Source organism: Micropterus dolomieu, linkage group LG10 (assembly GCF_021292245.1).
Source record: "Micropterus dolomieu isolate WLL.071019.BEF.003 ecotype Adirondacks linkage group LG10, ASM2129224v1, whole genome shotgun sequence".
Lineage (NCBI taxonomy): Eukaryota > Metazoa > Chordata > Actinopteri > Centrarchiformes > Centrarchidae > Micropterus > Micropterus dolomieu.
Genome location: NC_060159.1, coordinates 19,627,665 through 19,649,819, shown reverse-complemented (window position 1 = coordinate 19,649,819; position 22,155 = coordinate 19,627,665). Strand labels below are relative to the sequence as shown.

At 41.3% G+C, this 22,155-nt stretch overlaps 1 protein-coding gene across 2 annotated transcripts in view; it reads right to left on the bottom strand.

The window, feature by feature from the left end:
• rngtt (RNA guanylyltransferase and 5'-phosphatase) overlaps positions 1 to 22,155 on the bottom strand; it is a 105,502-nt gene that overhangs the window by 37,803 nt on the left and 45,544 nt on the right. For both annotated transcript variants that reach the window (XM_046060681.1, XM_046060679.1), the window contains one exon: positions 2,672 to 2,740. In XM_046060681.1, the coding sequence (XP_045916637.1) occupies positions 2,672 to 2,740 (69 nt within the window). The remainder of the gene's footprint in view (positions 1 to 2,671; positions 2,741 to 22,155) is intronic.

Below are 22,155 nucleotides of genomic sequence, written 5' to 3'. Positions count from 1 at the left end.
TGCACTGTATTAAGGAGAGGATGACCAGGGCCATGTATTGCGAGATTTTGGGGAACAACCTCCTTCCCTCAGTTAGAGCATTGAAGATGGGTCGAGGCCGGGTCTTCCAACATGACAATGACCCGAAGCACACAGCCAGGATAACCAAGGACTGGCTCTGTAAGAAGCATATCAAGGTTCGGGCGTGGCCTAGCCAGACTCCAGACCTAAACCCAATAGAGAATCTTTGGAGGGAGCTCAAACTCCGTGTTTCTCAGTGACAGCCCAGAAACCTGACTGATCTAGAGAAGATCTGTGTGGAGGAGTGGGCCAAAATCCCTCCTGCGGTGTGTGCAAACCTGGTGAAAAACTACAGGAAACGTTTGACCTCTGTAATTGCAAACAAAGGCTACTGTACCAAATATTAACATTGATTTTCTCAGGTGTTCAAATACTTATTTTCAGCTGTATCATACAAATAAATAGTTAAAAAAAATCATACATTGTGATTTCTGGATATTTTTTTTTAGATTGTCTCTCACAGTGGACATGCACCTACGATGACAATTTCAGACCCCTCCATGATTTCTAAGTGGGAGAACTTGCAAAATAGCAGGGTGTTCAAATATATTTTCCTCACTGTACATCTACAGCTGCTTTTATCTGGTTCAAACAGTCATAACGTTTAAATACGCATCACTTTATGTCCGTGGTAGCAAAGTTATGTCTTTGTGAAACGTTAATGTTTCTTGTAACGGAATAATCACAGTTGAAGTGTTTGCAGTTTATCAGGCCTGACATAACAGTATTATAAGCAATACAATTAGCCTATTGTTGCAGATGAAACATGATTCACAGCTGGGTTAGGCTATAAATAAAATAAAAAGTAGTGTCTCTCTTGCAATTACCCATATGACATGATTTTTGCTTGCTCTGTGCCAACCAAACCACCTTTTTACCAGTTGAAATGTAGTATTGCACTTGCCAAAAAGACAGAATATAGCTTAAGAGTCCTTATTATGTATGTAGGTTTATTGTCACAATATACAAGTTACATGAGTGAAAGTGAGTTTTGTAACTCCCTTCTGCTACATAGCAGACAATATACATTAATAAAGAATCAATCATGAAAAATGGTAAACAGATACCATCATCACTGGAGCAGTGCTGAGGATGAATTAGAGTTTAAGAGTCTGATAGCTTGGGGTAAAAAGCTGCTCTGCAGACTGGTGGTGCGGCAGCTGAAACTTTAGTATCCTTTGGGCTCTGCGCAGGCACCGCACCTCACCTCACCAATATCACTGATGCTCAGGAGATGGATACCAATGATCTTCTGAGCAGTTTTAACCAGCCGCTGCAGAGCCCTTCAGTCCTGGGCCGTGCACATCCCATGCCAGTTTGTGATGTTTCCAGTCAGGATGCTTTCTATTGCTCCTCTGTAAAAGCTGACAAGAACTTGGCGTGGGAATTTAGCCTTGTTAAGCTTCCTGAAGAAATACAGTGATTTCACTGTGATGCTGATTCTGATTATTACCAATTGCAATAAATTTAAATGGCCAATACAGCCCATATTGCTAATGCACTTTTTCACTTGCCAGAAAACTGATTCCACCTCCCTACTTGTGACTAAAAGGTTCTCAAAATGAACTGATTTCAGTTATGAACGTTATATTTCAGTTACGGCTGATTATAGCTCACCCAGTCCTTTCAACCTGTTGAAATACCATTAAAAGGGCCAATACAACCAGTAACAAGTAGTTTTCCACTTGCCAAAAAGTGACTGCAGCCTCGATCGTGTGACTTGAATAAGAAAAAATAGGCAACAAAAGTCTGTCTTGTCAGTTCCTAGCTGGTCAGTGTGAACTGACAGTTGGTTTTGAACATTTTAAAGACTGAAACCAACTACTGCCAACTTTAGAATGTTGGTGTTAGTTTGCCGCTGTCTGAGCAGTGTGCGAGCAGCTTAAGTCAACATATTTACCAGAGATACAAATAAGTAAAATAAAGGAGATGCTTCACAAAGTAGAGGTAACAAGAGATTTTAGATACAGATTGATATACAGGGAGCTTAGCATAAAAATAATGTGCCAAAGCTGAGTATAATATGCAAAAACCTTATTCAGGATATATTTTACAAACAGCATTAAAGTCAATAGGCACTATAGCTAGCCGCAGCCTTCCATATTTCAAAATACCTTCAATATCACTTGTAGTTACATCTAGATACCCACCTGTCACAATCCTGGACTAATGTTAGTCTAATGTGTGCTATGATATTTCATACATTACACAGTGGAATAATGTCCCTTGAGTCTATCACTTGAGAAGAAAAAAGGAATAGTATTACTGTCACAGATAAAAGTGATTTTCTGCTGTTCTAACACCAAGTAAATCAGTACTCTTACCAAGGCCGTTTCCGTCGTAACACAACCTGCCATGTGTCCGTTTTACTGTGCAGCCTTTTACAGAGAGGCGTGTGTTTATGTGAATTCATGTAGGAGTGTGGTTCCTTTACAAGAACACAGGGCAAGACTGATACAGAGAGTGACAAATGGCAGGTGGTAGTGACAAGCTGTCCGATTCTTACGTAGGAGCTCGGAGGAAGAAAAAGCTGTGCCTGACAATCAACCTGTGGCAACGGGGCTACGGCTTTGAAAAAAATGACAGATTGTCATATATGATGGAGGCTTACCCCACATGGCTGGAAGATAAGCCCATCGACTTCGTGGCTGACCTGGGACGTGAAGCTGCCTTCCAGTAGCTGAAAAACACAAGGAGGAGGACACAGTTTCAGTTAAGTAAACTGATAAATGACAAGGTTCAGCAAGGAACACATGAAATGACATTGATTTATAAAGTCAACTAAAGCTATATAGTGTGCCAACATTACCTAACACTAAGAGTTAACGAGGTATTGAGTTCCAACATAACTGGAAGGCTTTTCCTTGATAAATCCTGCAGAGTTATAAGAGCAAAGTCAGATAACTTGTTTTCATTCATCTAGCCCTGAAACTAAGCACTAATCTCTTTGATTGATAATGCATGACTAAGATCAATATCTGTAACTTGACAGCCCAGGTTGAGGACAAGAATAGCAGCAAATCATTAAGTTCCCGATGGCTGAAAAGGGTGGATTTCATCTCTTCCATTACCACCAACCACAGTCAAGAAACCTATGGCACCATATTAGATGAAGTATGCCCAGGGGACGTGGCAGAGCTGCTGTACAATAAAAGCACATTTTCCACATCATGAAACACATGAAAACCACGGCAGATACAGCAAGATTATTAAAGGCAGGACAATAAGGCTGAATATCTGCATATAGAACCAGATGAAGAGATCCCCCAATTTAAAAAGGGGTTTTTCTTTTTAAATCCTCTTTCAAATAACCCCTCTCTTTACTCGTCTACAGTGTTTTCTGCCTTCTTACAATGGAAACTTAAGTGTGTTCATTTAGTAGAGGACATGTATGATATTTAAGATTTTCCCTGTTTCCAGCTACATGAAAAATACAATTCACAAGTTTTCTCCAGTTATCTTCAAGTAAGAAATTTTGCTAAACAGCACCTGTCAAATTTTGTCACCTCAGAACTGGATAAATTAGATGTCACCTTTTAATTCCAAAAAGAAAATATCAAACTATCCTATATTATAAACATTAAACTTGCTTACCATGGGTTAACAAGCATAGAAGAAAGAAAATTTAATTTAGCTGACACTTTTATCCATAGCGACTTACAATTGCTAAGTAGGTCATACGCCTCTGGAGCAACTAGGGGTTAAGTGTCTTGCGCAGGGACACATTGGTGGATGTGTCACGGTCGGGAATTGAACCCAGGTCTCGCACACCAAAGGCATGTGTCTTATCTACTGCACCATCACCACCCCAAATATCTTGGTTGGGTGGTTGAATATTGAGATTCATGCTACTTCTACTGAATGTAATAAAATATTAACAACTCTAAATGTTCATAAAATATATACTTCAAATCATTTATTACCATTGATGAACCCCACAAAAGGATATTATAGCGTTTAAAAGCATAATTTGGAGATGTATGCAATTCAATTCAAAGATCAATGGCCATCAGGTTCATGCAACTGGTTTTGTTTATGGTTTGGAACCCATAGGTCTTGTTTATTACAGCCATGTGTAACGTCAACTACTGACGTAACTACGTTAGCCGTAGCCTGATTTATTCGCTCCGAACCAGCGGATTGAAACACATTTTTCGTGACTTCTTTTTTGCGACATTTCAAAAGCACGCTTAAAATTCTCATGACAATTAGATGGAAACATGGCTATAGATACTGTCCACTTAGGGAGTGCCACAAAGGCTGTTCATGTCTTATGGCCTTCCAACAGCAAAGGCCAGAAAATTCAGTACAACATTGGCAAAAGTATTTGGAGTGGGTGCTACACCTTAAACAAAATATGTTTGCTTTAAATGACAAACTTGGAAAATGTGATGCCCCAACCCCTAGCAGGGGATTTTCAAAGGTTGACAGTACTTTTCGGGCAAATTGGCACTCTCAAAAGCATACTAAATTAGCTATTACCAGTTCATGTTTACAATTTACTAATGGGTGTACAGATGACTATCAATGGATTACAGTGATACTGAAGAAAACCTGATGATTTTGGTACTGGTAGGAAAAAGGCGTCTTTTAAAAAATGTTTTCTTAGCAGATTTACTTAACATTTATTTGCTATTGACGTTGGAGGTGATCCTCGGGAACTGTAAGTCACACTGAGTCTAAAAACAAGATTTGCCTTATGACTCCAAAAGGGAGAGCAAATATTTATGCACTTCTTTACTGGGTAAGTACGGCTGTGGGTGTTTTTTGTTGTCTTGCTTTATGTTGTCTATTGTCTATGTCTACCATTCTACACTATGCTCACTATGTTATCTTGTAGGTTTCCCATGTTCGGTGTCTGTGGCTGTTTGTATAATAGAAAACAAAAGCATACAGCTCAACCAATAGACCTTCAATAAAATAAAAAGGACACAAAATACAGCAGAATTTTAGAAATGGGTAAGCTCACATAAGTGTTGGGGTTTAATTTCAAACCCAGTTTGAAAAGAAGCAAAATTGTACAGTGCCAGGAATTCTGTGCTGTCAAGCATGAATATGAAGACTGAGGCTTTCATGCGCTTTGACGAGGTGGAGATGTGAAAAAGACAGCCAAGGTTAGTGCTCCATCTTCACTGATATTTGAAAACGCAAGAAAAACTGAAATGCAACACCTTTAAATCAATGTTTTAAAAAGTGAACACAAGACACGAGAAAAAACTGCAACTGCACGGTAATTCAACCATGTCACTTTCACAAAAATAAAACTGTGCATTATGTTTAATGTGATGCTGTGTTCTTTGTGATGGATTAGCATCCTGAACAGAGTTTATTTCTATACCGCACCGGCATGGAGAGAAACCAGCTGTTCTGAAGGTAGGAAATGAATCTAAAAACGTATCACATACCTTGGAAAATGTTCGGCTATAATGAAATACCAAATTATCACCCTTCCTCTCTGCTCTACAGAGCGTTTAAGAGTCTTCCAGCCCATCGTTTTCTTTTTATGGTCAGCAACTTTGTATCAATACTGTTTTGTACAGCTTGTGAAATCAATTCATGTAGGTTGAAGAGAGTTTTTTTTAGAAACATCTTAAATAGAAACAATGGGGAAAAAAGTAAAATGATCAATCTAAAAGGGTATCTTTGACACACTGTGGAATCAGTTTGCAGAAAACGAGGATGAGTCATTGGCAGTCAGAGGGGCTCCGTCGTTATCTTCTGCTGTTATGTCAGAGGAGGTACTTTTGGCAATCCGTTGTGTGAAAACTTTACAAGTGATCTTTGCTTTTCTGTATGTTCACGCAGAGGGTAAAAATATTTAGGTAGGCAGGAAATGGCCTTGGTCGATAAAACAGAAAGGGAATACATTAGTGCACTGCAGTGGATATCAGGTATCATATCTAAGCCATCAAGACGAACACAAAGCAATGCATTTTAGCCATGCTGGAAGGTTTTGAAAGGTGGAACAACAATATTTTACTGTTTTGGTCAATGGCGGTGGCAGTGGTTTATAACATTTTGTTGTCTCTTGTCTGAATGATGGAGAAAACAAAATGAACTGATTAAATTTTAATTTAACAATGCCTGCAACTCTGTTTGTCCAGCTCTGACAATTCAATCAGCAGGCATGGACATTTTGAGTGCCTATTGACTAGGAGATAGCGAAGCGTGCAGTGGATATGGAGACTGTCAACAATCATCAGAGCAGAGACACATTCACTATGCAAGAGCATCTGTCCTGGTGCTGCATATAGACAAACCACGATATAACACAAGAAACTTAATGAAAGGCTGGTAAACGACTTCATACCACTGCAGGCTTGTAAGAGACAGTCTCTCCTGTGAAAGATGCCTCTGACCTGGGCAGCATTAGACAAAACTGGTTTGACCCAGCTGCACAGAGAATAACCATCTATGATGACACATTTAGTCTTTCTCAAACAATCTCTTAGAAGTGAGCAGATTCTGCTGTATAACAGACAATCAGACAATATTTGATGCAAAGCAAGACATTTATCCATAGTTTTAAAATAATGAATGGAGATCCAGGGTTTCTGGAGGTTTCACCTAGTCAAATTTAAGACCTTTTTAAGACCACTGTGAATGAAATTTAATACCTATATCACAACATCAAAATAAAAGAAACATACAAAGGAAATTACTTGCAGAGTAAATAAATGTATTCAAATTAGGGTTGGGTGATGTCTACAAAATTGCCACTGGACAATGTCAACAATGAAACATCGGGATGGATGATGATATCGGTAAGTTACGTAATTAACAGGCTGGCATGCTGCGCACATGGTGCAGCGAAAAAGGATCACGGGTGGAAAAATCCTGAAAAAAAGACGAGTTCTGTGTCTTTTCGGCGACTTTATAAAACATAACCGGGGAAAGCCGGGGATAGTTTGCAGTAAGAGACCAAAGGTAGAGGTGCGAGTGTGAGTGAGTGCAGGGAGAAGAGAAGTCGAGACAGGTGCAAAACAGGTACATTTACAAATAATAAAAAATAATGTCTGTGGGGTTTAAAACATGCGTTCACAGGGTGGTATAATGTAAAAAATTAAGAAGGTATTTTTGTGTTGGGGGATTGAGGGTCTTCCCCCAAGAAGATTTTTTTGTTTTACAATAAAGAAATTCCACAAGAACATTATTATTACCACATCTGTGAATAATGAGTTGGAAAATCTAGAGCAGATTTTGAATGAACTACACCCTAAAGCTAAACTTGCTAAAGAAGTCTACTGGGTTTGAATTATAACCATTTGATCTGGGAAAATTCATGTGATTAGTTTGAATGCTCTCCACAATATTACAGTCATGGCGCAGCACCAAGCGGGTTTGAGCCTCATCACCTTATAATGGCAGGAAAACACTGTTAATGACCTCAGAATTATTACAGATTTTTAACCTGACAACTTAATGCTGATCTTTTCCTCTGCTAACTTTCACTGTCATTGTCCGCCGCTCTCTCACATTCGCTCGTCCTTTGAGGAATGAGGAGAGGGAGACAGCCATGCGTTCAGTGTTAACATAGCTTACTGAAAATCATTAATGATTCATGTGAAATTTTAGTAGCAGCGACAGTACGCTTCAAATATGTTGCTAGCAACTGGTTTTAACCAAGCCCTAAGCTCTGTTTCTTTCAGGCAAGAAGGTTGCACTTCCCATAGCAAGAAAAAAAATAAATTTTTCCATCTGTGGTACAATCTGAAAGAGACTCGTGGCATTAACACGACTGCATGTTGGCCTTTGTCATCATAATACAGCAAATTATATGAGGACATGCGAAAGAACAAACTACAAAACCACGGGAGGAAAAAACATTCTAAAGCGCTGTGGGAGCATTTCAATGAGCATTAGAGGTAGCATTACAGGGACGTTGGAAAATTAAGACCCGTTTAAAATTATTGAAGACCTAGAACACAAACTTCAGTGAATTTAAGACTTTAAGCCTTAAATTTAGAAATTTAAGACTTTTAAAAACTTTAAGACCCCGCGGAAACCCTGTCCATTGGTCTTTCTGAAAAAATGAAACATGCTCTTGGGGCTTACTTTCTGTTGTCTAAGACATCCAGGTGCTTTGTGGAGTTTTCTTGTAAAACAAAAGTTATGCTAACACTCGTTTACACACTTGTTTACCTTTATCCTTGCTTGCTAGTTTGTAGTCTATTTCGCTACCTTTGATGGTACAGTGTTACAGCCTACGAGTTAATCAAAAAATAGCTGAAATTGGAAGCAGGAATGTGTATGGAGTCACTCACAAGCATGCAAGATATAATCAAAACTGGAACCCAAGAGAAAATTGCTCCACATAATGCCCACCAAAACTCTCTTCTGAGGTCTTTTTCTGCTATTTAAAAACACTGAACTGCGGTTTGACCTACCCATAACCTCATGGCGAGCTGTGAAATAACTGGCAGTGGTCTAGGGCTTATGGGAAATTGTGTTCGTTCAACAAAATTCAACATTATAACAAATGTAGTGCAAACTGTAAACAAATTTCGAGAAAATCTGCAAAAGACAATGCGGCAGAGCACGGCGTTGAATGAGAAAAATACCCTCTGTTATATTTATACCACTGGATGATTTCACATCTCTTAAAAGATATGTATCAGGGAAGTGAGTGAAGTCATCAGCGCTTAGATGAGCGCTGCATACATTTATCTAAAGCAACAGAAAACTGTTTGTCTCTGCTGCATCGGCAAAGAAAGCAGAGCAACATCAGTGCTCTCCAGAATGATGAATGAGTCACAGCAGATCACACAAAGCTCGACAATCATGCTGACATGGAGAAGGCAGATAGCCAGACTAAAAAGAACCAGTGCCTTTATGAGCGAACGGCATGTAGGCGGTAAGATCTGGGAGTTCCATTTCAGTTCTCTTGCCATGTTAGCACACCCACCCACCACCTCCGTCGAGCACAGTGAACCTTGGATAGAGAGATGAGCAGAAAGAAGACTTCCACTCACACATCCTCCTACAGTAAGGAAGTTCCTTGGAGCGATAACGCAGATAGGGGGCAGCAACCCTGCTTTCATGGTAAACCTTTTTAGGAAGGAAACACAAAGTTGTGCCTAGTTCAGCAGGATTGTGTGGGCGGAGGTGAACAGAACAGCCCCATTAAAAGATCAAGCTTTCGCCGTAGACTCCAGGGCAGAGACGGGACAACAGAAGCGCTTGGGGAGAAATATCAACTATAACATGCTAAGCAGTGTCTTTCCCCTTGACATAGTGGATGTCAGGGTGATGGAAGGCAGACCATTTCCTCTCCAGTGTTTCATGTTTAAGCTCATTTCACAAAAGGACAAAATGATGAATGATATCCGGCTTGGTGTTAGCCGGAAAGCATGAACACTCTTATGTAGTCTGTCTTCCACATAGCAAAGGCTTCTTTTTATTACTTAATTCACTTGCAAACACATCCAGTAGTCTCTTAATCTTACCTCAATGAATAATAGATCAGAAACAGTAAAATAAAGACATGAAAGTAAAATGTCTTAAAGAATTTAATATAACCACACAAAAGGAATCCAGCAACGTTCACAGCAGTTTCGTAATGCCACTTTATTTATTATTTATTTTTATATTTATATGATTTATGAAAAACAAAAAAGCACCTTTCATACTAAAGGAACCTCAAGCTTCCACCTCTTGTCCGCCAAGTGACAATGTGAAAAGCAACAGCGGGGTCTAAGGCACAGGGAGATGTTAGCAAGCGCTAACTGGCTTCACTTTCCAGCAGTTGTGGACTACTACAAACAGACTTTATTAACGGACACACTATGACCTACACTGTACATTTACTGCCAGACTGACAACTTAGTACTCGCTCACTTTCAGCATCACTTTCTTCCGCTCGCTCTCTGTCATTTGCTCGTCCACTCACTTTGCACTGCAGTTAAAAGACCTAACTTTAACTCTGCTGCTCTTATAACAGCACCTGTTACGTAGATGTGCTTTGATGAATGAGGAAAGGAAGCTAGCAAAGCGTGTTTTACCGTGCTTACACAGTGGGCGGGTGAAAATCATTTGTTCCGCATTGATATTAAATAATTGAGTGAAAGTTTAGTAGCAGTGGTCATAACGATGTCTCTGTAATGTGCATGTCAACATTACCTTATTAACTAACATTTAGATAATGGATTTGTGAAATCCGTGAATAAATAAAATAGTTGAGCATATTTACAGTACAAACATTGTCAGTGAAATATGAGTGCAAAAAACAACCATCAAAAACAAAATAATCTTTCAATAATCGTAATCGAGGTGAAATGTTCAATTAATCGTGATTAATTTTAGGTGAAATCGTCCAGCCCTACTACTTAGGGCTACAACTAACCTAGAGCGCAACCTGACCTGTGCAACTGTCTTGCTTTGTCTGACAAGCACTCCAAAACAATAAAATAGAGAAGAAAAAAAAGATACCAGCTAGACATTGAGCTAGGAAATGCCCCCACAGATGTATGAGTATAACAATTACTGACAGTGAATGCATCCCAGAGAAACTAATTAGAAAAAAATCCTATTCAATCACAGTCTGTGCTGATCTTGGTCTGTTCTTACTATTATGTGAAGCTAGTATTGAATAATTTAGATAACTCTTTATATAGAATAACAATAGGCTTCCATATACCAGAGGCAAAACCAGGCTGACAACTGCAAAGAATAGTCAAACACTGACAAATATATGAAGGTTGGACATTTACAATTTGCCTACTATGGATTTCTAAATGCATTTGGTCGTGTCTTTACCTTTAATGGCTATTTCCCCTAGGTTTCTGTTTTCAGGGAGAAAAATAGTGTCAGTTGTTGTGATGTTTTGCTGCAACAAAGCCTCCCAGGTGGGGGGAATTACAGTTCTAATTATAGACCTTGACTTTGAATGACCATCTCCATGTGGTTAGAATAACATTGTATGGGCCGGACTACAATGGCTCAACTGGAATACAAAATGAGCAGTAATTAGTGGAATGTAGAATCGGTTTTCTACTCATTTCTAGTCTAAGTGACACTCAAAGGGCTAACACCAAGTTGACAGCAAACCAAGAGGCTTTCTAATAATCCCTTTATTCAACAATCTACACCTGACAAAACCAAATGAATGAATGAATATCACCACCACAACAGGTGTAAGTGATGAAAACAGCAATGTGCAAAATATTCCACCATGACCGAAGAATCCATTTCTGTAAGCTAACTGCTGATAGACTGATTGGATTTTTCTGGTTGACTACAGTAAGTGTAATCAATTATATTATAAAAAAAAAAACATAATTAATAAACCATAATTTTAGCAAGTGATTTTAAACTTTAAAGAGGATTAAAGAACAGAATAATTGGCATGCAGTAAATACAGAGTAGAGGCCTGAGACATGTGTTTCTAAAAGTAATAAGCAATACGTGTGGAAGAAGTAGAAGTTTTATAAAGTCAGTCAGCAACTAGTATCAGGTATGTACAATATTTCTACACCTTTTGGACTATTAATATGTAGGACAACACAGCATGATCTCATTACACAAAGCAACGCTGGGGCTCATTGTCTGTGCTGTTTCACCAATTTTTCCTCAGCACACTTGAACTGATCATACACTTTCCATTCCTGAAGCCTTTGTGTTTTTCTGCTGTCCGCTCGTCCTCATTGCTCTGAGGAGGTTTAGGTGCGGGGGCTGAATCAAAGGCAGAGAGGATGGATTGATATTCCAGTCAGACCACAGGGCTGCTGCTGGAGGCTCCTTTCAAGCCTAATGTGAATGAGCCTCTGAAGCCAGTGTGCAGCTCCCTATTAAACGAAAAGCCCACATCAGAGTGTGCAGGCAGTGCTGCTAAACCACTGGCTAGCCTGGCGTCAAATAAGGTTATGCAGTCTGGAGAAGTTAAACGTGTTTGAACGTCTCATCTTTTTGATGGTTACTGGTCGTTTCATAAAAAACGTGATTAAGATTAAATTTTTACACATTCATTTGTGGTGACATTGAAAAGATGAACAGAGACATTAAACCTTTGAGGATTAAACTAATAAGGGAAGAAATGAGACTAGAACAGGCAAGCATGATGAAAATATCAAGGCACAGCATGAAATTGAGTTGTGGTACAAAAAGAACCTGTGGCTAACTGGACAGGCGTCTTGATGATTGTCTAGCATTAACAAACATTTATTAACTAATTTTGCCTTTTTCTTTTCATCTCTTGTACCATGCCGGTTACACTGGTAAATCTATAAGAATTAGACTTTGGGGCTTGTTGTTTCCGTTAAATGAGCTGAACAACTGAAATGTGGGGAATCTAACAGATCAAACGATGTGTAGCATTGTTTTAAACATTTATATGCACGATCCAAGCAGCTTAGAAGCAGCTAAAGCAGGCAACCCGGCGGGGTTTAAGAGGTTTTATACATCCAAAGAACATATATAAAAACCAAATTTGTCTAAGGCTACGTTCAGACTGCGGGCCAATGTAACCCAAAACCAAATTTTTTTGCCTATATGTGACTCAGATCTGATCTTTTCAGGACAGTGTGAACAGGCCAAATCACATGGAATCTGATCTTTTCCAGTTCGGAATTGGGCCACATCCATATGTGGTCCAAATGCGATACAGATCGGATTTTTTTGATGTCACTCCAGAGCAGCTGTTGTCACTGTTCTGCTGTAGATGGAGCTGCGCTGAACGAAAAAGCTCCACAAAATGCCATAATTAAACATGTGGCTCTCTTCCTTGCTATCATCTGCTCACAAATTCCCTTTCTTACATCTGAAATCCACCGGACCGCAAGCTCTCTTCTGAGTTATGTGCATACTATTTGTCCGAGCGGACACAGTGGAGAGAGAGAGAGATGGGAGGGAGTGAGTTGTGGGGCAGTTGCGTTGTACAGAGCCAGAAACTGTAGAAAGAAGAAAGAAAGAAGAAGAAAAGCACAGAAAGTTGTGAACACTTGTCATAATTCAGGAGGAGGCCACATTTAAACTATAATGTGAACTGTCAAAAAAAAATAATAATAAAATAACGGATCTGGGAATAAAATCGGAATTGAGCATTAAGGCCTGCAGTCTGAACGAAGCCAAAATGTGTTCCCACACCAGGCCAGTAAAGGAGGCAGGCGTATATTTGGGACTATTAAAAGTATTCATGGGGACAGTTCACAATAAATGTATTGTTGCAGTACTTGTAGCCTACTGTTAATTGTCCCCTATTAAATTGGTTCTCATTCATAGCATTCGTTTTGATGTCTCACTATGGGATGTGCCTCTCCGCGTATTCCTCAGAAGCATTTATCTCATTACGCCAATCCTGATTGGCTGGTGATCGTGGTGTCTGCGTCTAGTGGACCCACCTACCCTTAAATAGCTTACGCTAAAACGCAGACACCATTCAAACACCTCTTCTCACTTCGGAGCATATCTCAATCTGTCGTACGGGCTAGCTAGCTTAACTGTCCACAGATAAGAGCAGACATCTCAGTCGCCGGGCGATAGCTGCCTTCGACACGCTTCGACTCTTCGGTCTCGCCACAGACTGGAGCATTACCCGCCTAGCCGTTTTACGGCAAGGTCTTTTTTTTCTAACGTGTTCGCACACCAGCTAATGCAACATTCTTCTTAATTAGCACTCCAGCTAATAAAGATGGACTTATTCCCCTAACAAAAGAGGAGACGGTGATCCAGGGGCATGGCTCTGCCACTGCGGGAATAAAATTTCGAGCAGGGACACACACCAGGTCTGCTCTTCCTGCCTCGGGCTGGAACACACCCGCTTGCCCGTTGAAGACCCCGGTTCATGCAGACACAACCCCGCTCCCAGCATGGATATGCAGGACGTGTGCAAACGGGCAACAGCCAGACTGAATATTCCCTGGCCGGTTGTGACGGAGACCACCAGATCCTGTTATGAGGGGAAGAAATTGCCCCAGGCCAAGAGGATGGCCAAACAGCTACTCCCAGTTTTTCCTGAGCTGCTGCATGAGGTCTCTGTTTCATGGAAGGACCACCCGTTCAGTAGCAAGACCCCGATACAGGTCGCTTCCTCCCTGGATTTTGAGGGCATGGAAAAGCTTGGCATGCTCTGCATGCCCCCCATGGAGCCGTTAGTCGCAGCCCACCTCCACCCGCGACAGACCACAGCATCCTCCAGGAGCTCCACACTGCCATCAAAAATGGACCGTTTCCAGTCCGCTATGACTGAGAGGGCTTACAAAAGCGTCAGCTTTGAGTGTCAGAGCCCTGAATGTCTCCTCCATGCTCACCGCGTACCAAGCGGAGTTGATGGAGGACATGGCCACCGAGCCTGACCCCGTAGTGTGGGAAGAGATGACCATGATAATGGACATTTACCTCCACATGCAGCGCTGCTTGGTCCAAGCCACAGGTAAATCTATGGGAGTGATGATTTTACAGGAAAGAGAAAGATGGCTCAACCTGACAAACCTGTCTGACAGGGAGAAGGAGGACATCTTGGACATGCCGATTGCTTTTTGCAGTGTTTCTTACGCTGAGGCGTTTTCTTCCATTTCTCAGCGGGCATCATGTTCTGGTGAAGATGGACAATACGATTACGGTAGCGTATATAAAACGTCGGGAGGGTTGCGTTTCCATCAGTTGCACACGCTGGCATGCAAACTGATACTCTGTAGCAGCAAGAATCTCCTGTCTCTGAGAGCAACACATGTCCCCAGGTTTCTGAACCTGGGCGCGGATCTGCTGTCCAGGGGCACACCACTATACGGCAATTGGGCTCTGCACCCAGCCATTGTGAGTGCCCGTGAGTGGTATAATTTAAGTTTGGTGGCGCTTCCTCATAATGTGGTTAACACTATTCAGAGCGCCAGGGCTCCATCCACCAGGTCCCTTTATGACTGTAAGTGGAGGGTGTTTGAGGAGTGGAGTCTCAAGGAGGGACATGTCCCTGTGCACTGCCCGGTTGGCGTGATATTGTCATCCTGCAGGTCTTGGTTGACAAACAAAAGGCTTTCTCCACAATTAAAGTGCAACTGGCTGCTATTGCTACCTGACAAGTGGGGTTTGGAGGTAAAACGGCTAGCCATAATCCCTTGGTCTGCCGTTTTATGAAAGGGGCACGCCGGCTACTCCCCGTTTCCAGGCCACTGGCCCCACCGTGGGATCTGGCAGTGGATCTGGATGGGCTCTGTGGCCACCCTTTTGAACCTCTGGGTGAAGTTGACTTAAAACGTCTGTCTCTGAAGACAGTGTTATTGCTGGCTTTGGCTTCCGAAAAATGGGTCGGCGACATTCACGCACTCTTGATGCATACTTCATGCACTCAGTTTGCTCCGGGAGATGTCAGAGTGTCCATGAAGCCTAACCCTGCCTTTGTGCCCAAGGTGGTTGGCTCGTGCTCGCCCATTGACCTTAGGGCGTTCTCTTTGCCACCTTTCTCCTCCCCTGAGGAGGAAAGGCTGCATGTGCTGTGTCCGGTTCGAGCCCTGCGCTTTAACAGAACTAGGCGGTTTCGGAGAAGTGACCAACTCTTTGTGTCCTGGGCTAGCCCCTGTAGGGGCAAGCCCGTTACCAAGCAACAGCTCTCCCACTGGATTGTGGGGTCGATTGCTCTGGCCTACACTAGTCGGGGTCTGCAGGCTCTGCCAAGCCTATGGGCTCACTCAACTCGTGACCTTGCTGCATCCTGGGCCCTGTTTAAGGGGATCCCTATCCAGAACATTAGTGCGGCGGTGAGCGGTGACCAGCAGGCCAGCCTTTCAACCCTTGCTGGAACAGAGTGCTGCTTCCTGAGAGCCGGTGGTTGTTGAGATAAGCTTGTCTAGTAATTCGGGAGTCTCCATATCCCATAGTGAGACATCAAAACGAATGCTATCAATGAGAACTTCGAACTCAGAGTAGCATGAGAGTGATGTCTCACCAGACAGCCCTTCTTGCTGGGGCAAAGCGAGAAGAGGTGCTTATTTTGATTGGTGTCTCCACGATCACCAGCCAATCAGGATCGGCGTAATGAGATAAATGCTTCTGAAGAATACGCGGGGAGGCGCATCCCATAGTGAGACATCTCACTCATGCTACTCTGAGAACCGGGGTTACGCAAGGAACCTAAAGTTATTACTTGATTATAGATAATTTCTTCTTCTGGATTACGCGCTACAGCCTCCATGCTGCTCTCTAATAACATATCTGACTCTACCCACAGCCAAAAAGTCTTCAACGAGCTTGTGTCTTGCATTTCCCAATGTGGTTGCACTTTTAAGAGTTTAAGTAATGAGCTCTAGCTAGATGTCTATGAAGATTCTCAGTCATCCAGGTCATAGTTATCCAACGAAGGTTAAAATCAAGGGCAACTGGACTTGGTTGAAGATACTGGAAGACGTTTCGTCCCTCATCCAAAGGACTTCTTCAGTTCTGACTGACTGGCAGGGAAACTCAGCTAGTCAGCATGCTAGCTAGCTCTAGCTAGCTAGCATGCTGACTTTGCTGCAATGTAACGGCGCGCGTGTGTCCGCCCATTGGTTTGGGGACTATGGTTTTGAAGCCTCGAGTTTGGCATTTTGGCCGTAGCCATCTTGATTTTTTGCAACCAGACACCGGACGTGACGACATCTGGATGAGAAGGTGGCTCTAGCTAGATTGGTTAGCAAGATGCATCCGTAATTCACATTAACGTTGATTTCAACAGGGATGCTAATTTTGGATGGCGAAAAACTTATTTAGCGGAAAAAATGAATAGGCGACTCCTAAAAAGCTTGTTCAACGGTACGAGTTAAATTTACACAGTGCAGTGGATATAAGTCACCTCTAGCCTGATTGACAGATTGCCATGGTAGTGACATGTCAATTACAAAGTAGTCCCGCCCTAAAGAATACCCGGCTTTTTTGTCCCTTTTCCTCTCATTTACTAAATGAACATCATGCTGTATTAAAGAAGACTCAAAATTAAAGATTGAGATCATAAACTCATTTAGGAAAGTTGGTAAGTGAGGTAATAAATCACGTGGCAAGAATGGTCATTTTGCCATTATGTCTAATGCGGTCTGACTTTTTTTTTGCAACCAATGGAGTCACCCACTGCTGGTCTTTAAAAAGAACGCAGGTTTAAGGCAATTCCGCATTGGCTTCACTTTTCAGACCCAGAGGTTCCCAATTTGGCTACACGCATAAGGTGTATGCGCACTACGAGCAAAAACACTTTGATTCTCCATCAGGAAAGTTGAGGGTGCAAAAGCCTGTGGAACAGAATAGTGAAATGTACAACATAGGCAATGTCAGACAAATCAATCATGTTGCAGAGACAAGAGTTTGGCCAGTGCAGGTCTGTGATGAAGCCACACCACTGCCTGTGAGATACATCCACTGTCTGTCTCCAGGAGAGAAAAGATAAACTGACAACCACAAATGCACAGCAGTGCCGAGCACAGCCCACACTCTCAGACACATTCATACAGACAGCAGACAGAGAGTCAGTGTGAAGAGGCAACAACCAGGAGGCAGCCCTTCGCTGGGCTCCAACATCATGCTGCTGTAGCTGTGCTGTCTAAGCTAAAGCGAGAAAATGAGTCTGCAAAGAGTTAGATAGCACTGGGGTTGGCTGGATGTCAGACGGAAAAGAACGGTTGGTTTTGAAGGTATTCAAAAGAATTTCATTCCTTAATTGCAGTCGGGAGACGGAGCCAACTAATCCAGAATTAGCTGTGGTTTAAGCACATTTATTTACATCACAGAATGTGATTGTAATGTGTATTTACACATGTGTAACAGCTGCATAAACTAGGATATGCTACATTTAAGCTTAAGGCTGCAACTGACTATTATTTTCAGTATTTAACAATTGATTAATCTTTCAGTCTATTAAATGGAATAGAAACATACCATGTGTCCTCCCAAATGTTGCATTTTGGCAAGAGACCGAGGGCTTAAATGATTGGTAGCCAATGCATTGGAGCTCACAGACAAATGTTGACTTCCATTTCACACTACAGAAGTTGATAGCGTGTCTCCTAGTTGTGTCAACCCTCAGTCAGTCAGCCAACTGACACCATGGGAAATAATGCCCACTTTCAGCTTAGATGCTGTTTCTACTATGTCCCAAAACTGTTCTATCCTCTTTTGTAAAATTAAATTTTGCGATATCTAGGTTATGTAGCGATATAGCCCGCCAATGAAAGACGACTTTCAGATTCTTCAGTCATTGTGAAAAGAATTCAGTCAATGATCGAGAATAATCTGTTAACGCAACGCCTGCATGGCAGCAGCTGTGCTGGTTATCCAGAAGGATTTACTGTTGAGAGGGCTGGATGGCAAGGATGTCATGACATCACAACCACATCATGGGTTAAACAGAAAAGGCAGATGCCGGACTAAAGGCTGAGTAGGCGGTGAAACACAAAAGTCATAAGAACATCTGTAGAAAAACACCTGTTGACCTGAGCCAGAGGACACTCGTTCTTTTCGACTCGGAGCCTGGAAGGCAAAAGGGGAGCAGGCGAACAAATAAATGCGCTACATTACATACTGCCAAATATTCACCTGCTCTTTCTCTAGCCAGAGGATCCAACCTTTACTGTATAGATGTGCCGTGCATCATCAGATGTTGCATAATGTCTTGGAGGCTTTGAAGAAAACTAAAAAATTTCAAAGCAACAGAGGTAAACAAACATTAGTCATCGAGTCCATGTCGTGTGTTCTTCCAAGCAGCATAAGCCCTTATACAACAGTCAACATGTCTCCCTCTGTGAGTGGGTGCAGCAGCAGAGTGAGAGAGAGGATGCAGGTGATAAAGTCCAGCTTGTTCTTGAACCTAACCGTGGAAGATGGCCAGAGGTGCAGGCTGATGAATGCTTTATCTCAGTGTATTTCATAAACTAAGCAAGACACAGTTGAGCAGTAAGAGATCAACCGTATATCTCTATCCGCCAAAGGATTCCTACATTTCTGCTGTTAATTATAACAAAAATACTGCAGGTTTACAGGTAAATAAGGCAGATGTTACTTCACCAGTCCTGCCATCATCCAGCAGAAGGCTGGCAAACAATATTGTGAAGTGACTGAAACACAGATTTTTAATTCTAAGCACCTATTACATCTTAGTATTTCACAAAAACAGTTATTGAGCTCAGATTCAGCACAATACCAACAGCTTTTCTTTTGTTAAAGCACACATAAAAAGGAGACTAAGATGATGGGTATTGCTTTACCATCTCCAACAGTTGGAGACTCATGACAGCTGACAGAGGTGTGAGGTCAGTGAGAAACAAGGAGCCTACAGACTGACAGCAGTCAGCTAATGAGACATGCTGTTAAGGAGTTACTTTATAAAAAAAAAAAAAAAAAAAAATAACAGTCCATAACAAACTTGCCCTGACAGGAAAAACAAGACTCTGACTCATCTGTGTATAACAGCAAGAGGAGGATATTTACATTGAGTCGAGAACTGTTATTGACGACTGAGCCCACCGGACAGGAAGGGGAGTCATGAAAGGATATAGAACCTTGTCGTTGCAGTTATGTGGCTCGCTGCTGATACTCAATACATTTTCAACACAATCGTTTCCCTATACCTATAAGAGCATCCATCCATTTACTCCTTATCTACAAATTTAAACATTGCGAAGCATACCTGGCTTCGCAGAGATATCCGTTTCATTTCGAAAAATAAATAAGCACTAGTTTTTCCTTTCAAAATTAATTCAAAAGACAAAAATGTAACCACCGGACTGCTTATCACGTGTAGGCCTCTGGGCCACCCGACATCCACAGGTGACAATCAACACACTGCTAATGTATTAATGATAAGCAAAAAGACCTTATGTATAAATTGCCTCTTAATAAGCTTCAAACTAACCACAAGCATGGCATGGAATCAAGTCTGAAAAGTATGTCTGATAGTCTGGAAGTGAGAGCAAACTACCTACAGGCAGGCCTATTAGATCACTTTACTAATTTCTAGAAGGGACAACCTGCCACAACACCACCACTAACAGATATTTCAAGAGAACAGAGCCTCCTTAGCCACTGAAAATAAAATATTACAACCTTACAAATTAACAAAAGGTAAATACAATACATAGAACACAAAAACGCTTGTTGAAAACATGAAAAAGGCAAGTATCCTGTGGAGCATTAGGGTCACTCACAACCCTTTTTAGACCTTCTGGTGCTTTCTGCTACATAAAACAAGGAACTGGACACAAATGGAAACCACAAAATTTATCAGTTTGTTGTCCATAGGCAGCCGTCATCTAAAAACAATAGCCTACCAAACATCAGCTTTCTTGATTCCATAAAATCAAAAATCTATTTACATTCTCAAGGAAGTCAATTTCTTTGGCTATTTGGTATTCAGATCATACACTAAAACTTAATTTCACCCACTGTGATTAGGTTCGAGTTCCATGAAAAGACTGCAATCTTACAGACTATGTAGAGAACTACTCATTAGGTGTCTATCCAAATTCAATCTCAGTAAAAAAGAAAAAAAAGAAGGTAATTCAAGATGAGATCTACTCTCGGGCAAGAGACTAATTTCTTTTCACTATCTGGACTCCTACTCGTACTCTGGGAGGAGGTAGGTGATGGCCTGGGGTCAACTGGTGATACCAGTCTCATTAGGGGAAACTACTCAGCTTGGGCCTAATTTTATATTCAGAGATATGATAAATGAGCAAGGGCTATTAGATATTCTGCAAAGGGCAAAGACAAATGAATACTATCTAATTTCCTATTATAATTTTTACGTTAACAAATAGTGAGTTTATTCGGTCTGGATACCTCATGAGTCACAATTAATTACTGTATGCTGTGCAAATGTTAGGCTTATTCAAACAGGCAATACCTCTCTAAACGTTTTTTCAAGTAGTGATAAATGAATTACTCCAATTTAAAATGTTTCCTGCTTTGGAGAAAGATGAAGCAAGACATATAAACTTACTTTGTGGATATAATATCCTACATTTACATCATACAGCCCCCAAACCAAATCCCAAATTTCTATAATCCCAGGAGAAATATGAATTTCTGCCTCAAATGGTTCTCTTTGGAAACTGCCAAGTCTGCCTTCAGTGAGCAAGAAAATGACCAGAAATTCCAGTCTTGCCCTGATTTCTAATTCCTTGAAAATATACACAGAACACACTCTGGTTAATTTACAAGTGTCCAACACCAGGAGAGACGAATTTCATCCCTATGTGCTGTGAATGCTAGCCATATAATGCTGTGCATATTTAATTTACAGCATCAGCAAGGCCCAAGTCATATCAAAAGTATTACACAGGTGCACCATTTTGAAAAAAACAAACCCATTTCCTTGTTGGAGGACATTGGTAAGTTGATACAAGATCTTATTTGTGTATGTAATTGTGTGTGTAATGTGAAAAGCTGTCTGTCACGGCTGTCATCAGAAGATAAACTCCACCAGTGATTTCACCCCGAAACTGTGATAGGAAAGTTGGTTGTCTTTCATCTAGGCATGGACGATGTGTCTCAAAAAAGAGAACTTACACAAGAGGGAAATTCCAAAAATATATTATGTGGTTGTCCGAATGTATAATTTTGGTAATACAAAAAGGGGTCTTTGTAAGATAATTGGACAAGTGGAGGAAGCAAAGAGAATGAATGTTCCCAATTGGTGGGAAATGGTGGCATGAATGTGTAAGTGTCTGAGATGAAAACAACCGAGCAACAGACAAGCCATCACACAAGGCCAGCCTGTGACTGAAAGATCGCTTAAAGGAATTTCTGGTTGATATGCCATGAAGTGGAGGGTTGTACAGCTATGAATTAATGAGACAGATTCCAATTTCCCCTCTTTTAATGTTGCATACAACAGAGATATGACTGTATGGGGAGCAGATGGCCACTGCACAACACAATAGAGCAGTCAGAAACCAGACATTCTTCCAGTGACTTAATTTCTACAGTATCTTCATCATACTCCAACATACCCCACCAAAGGGTGGTGGTAGTGGTGGGGGGTGATCGTTCATAAAGTTTCTTAGAGAAGTTGACAGCACAGAGTTAGACAGAGGTAACCCGGCTATCATACAAAGAATTTTAAAAAGGTCAAAAACACCAAGATATCAATGTTGGCAGAGAAAGATGTGACCACAACACAAGAAAGGTCTAAAACTCCCCCCCCCC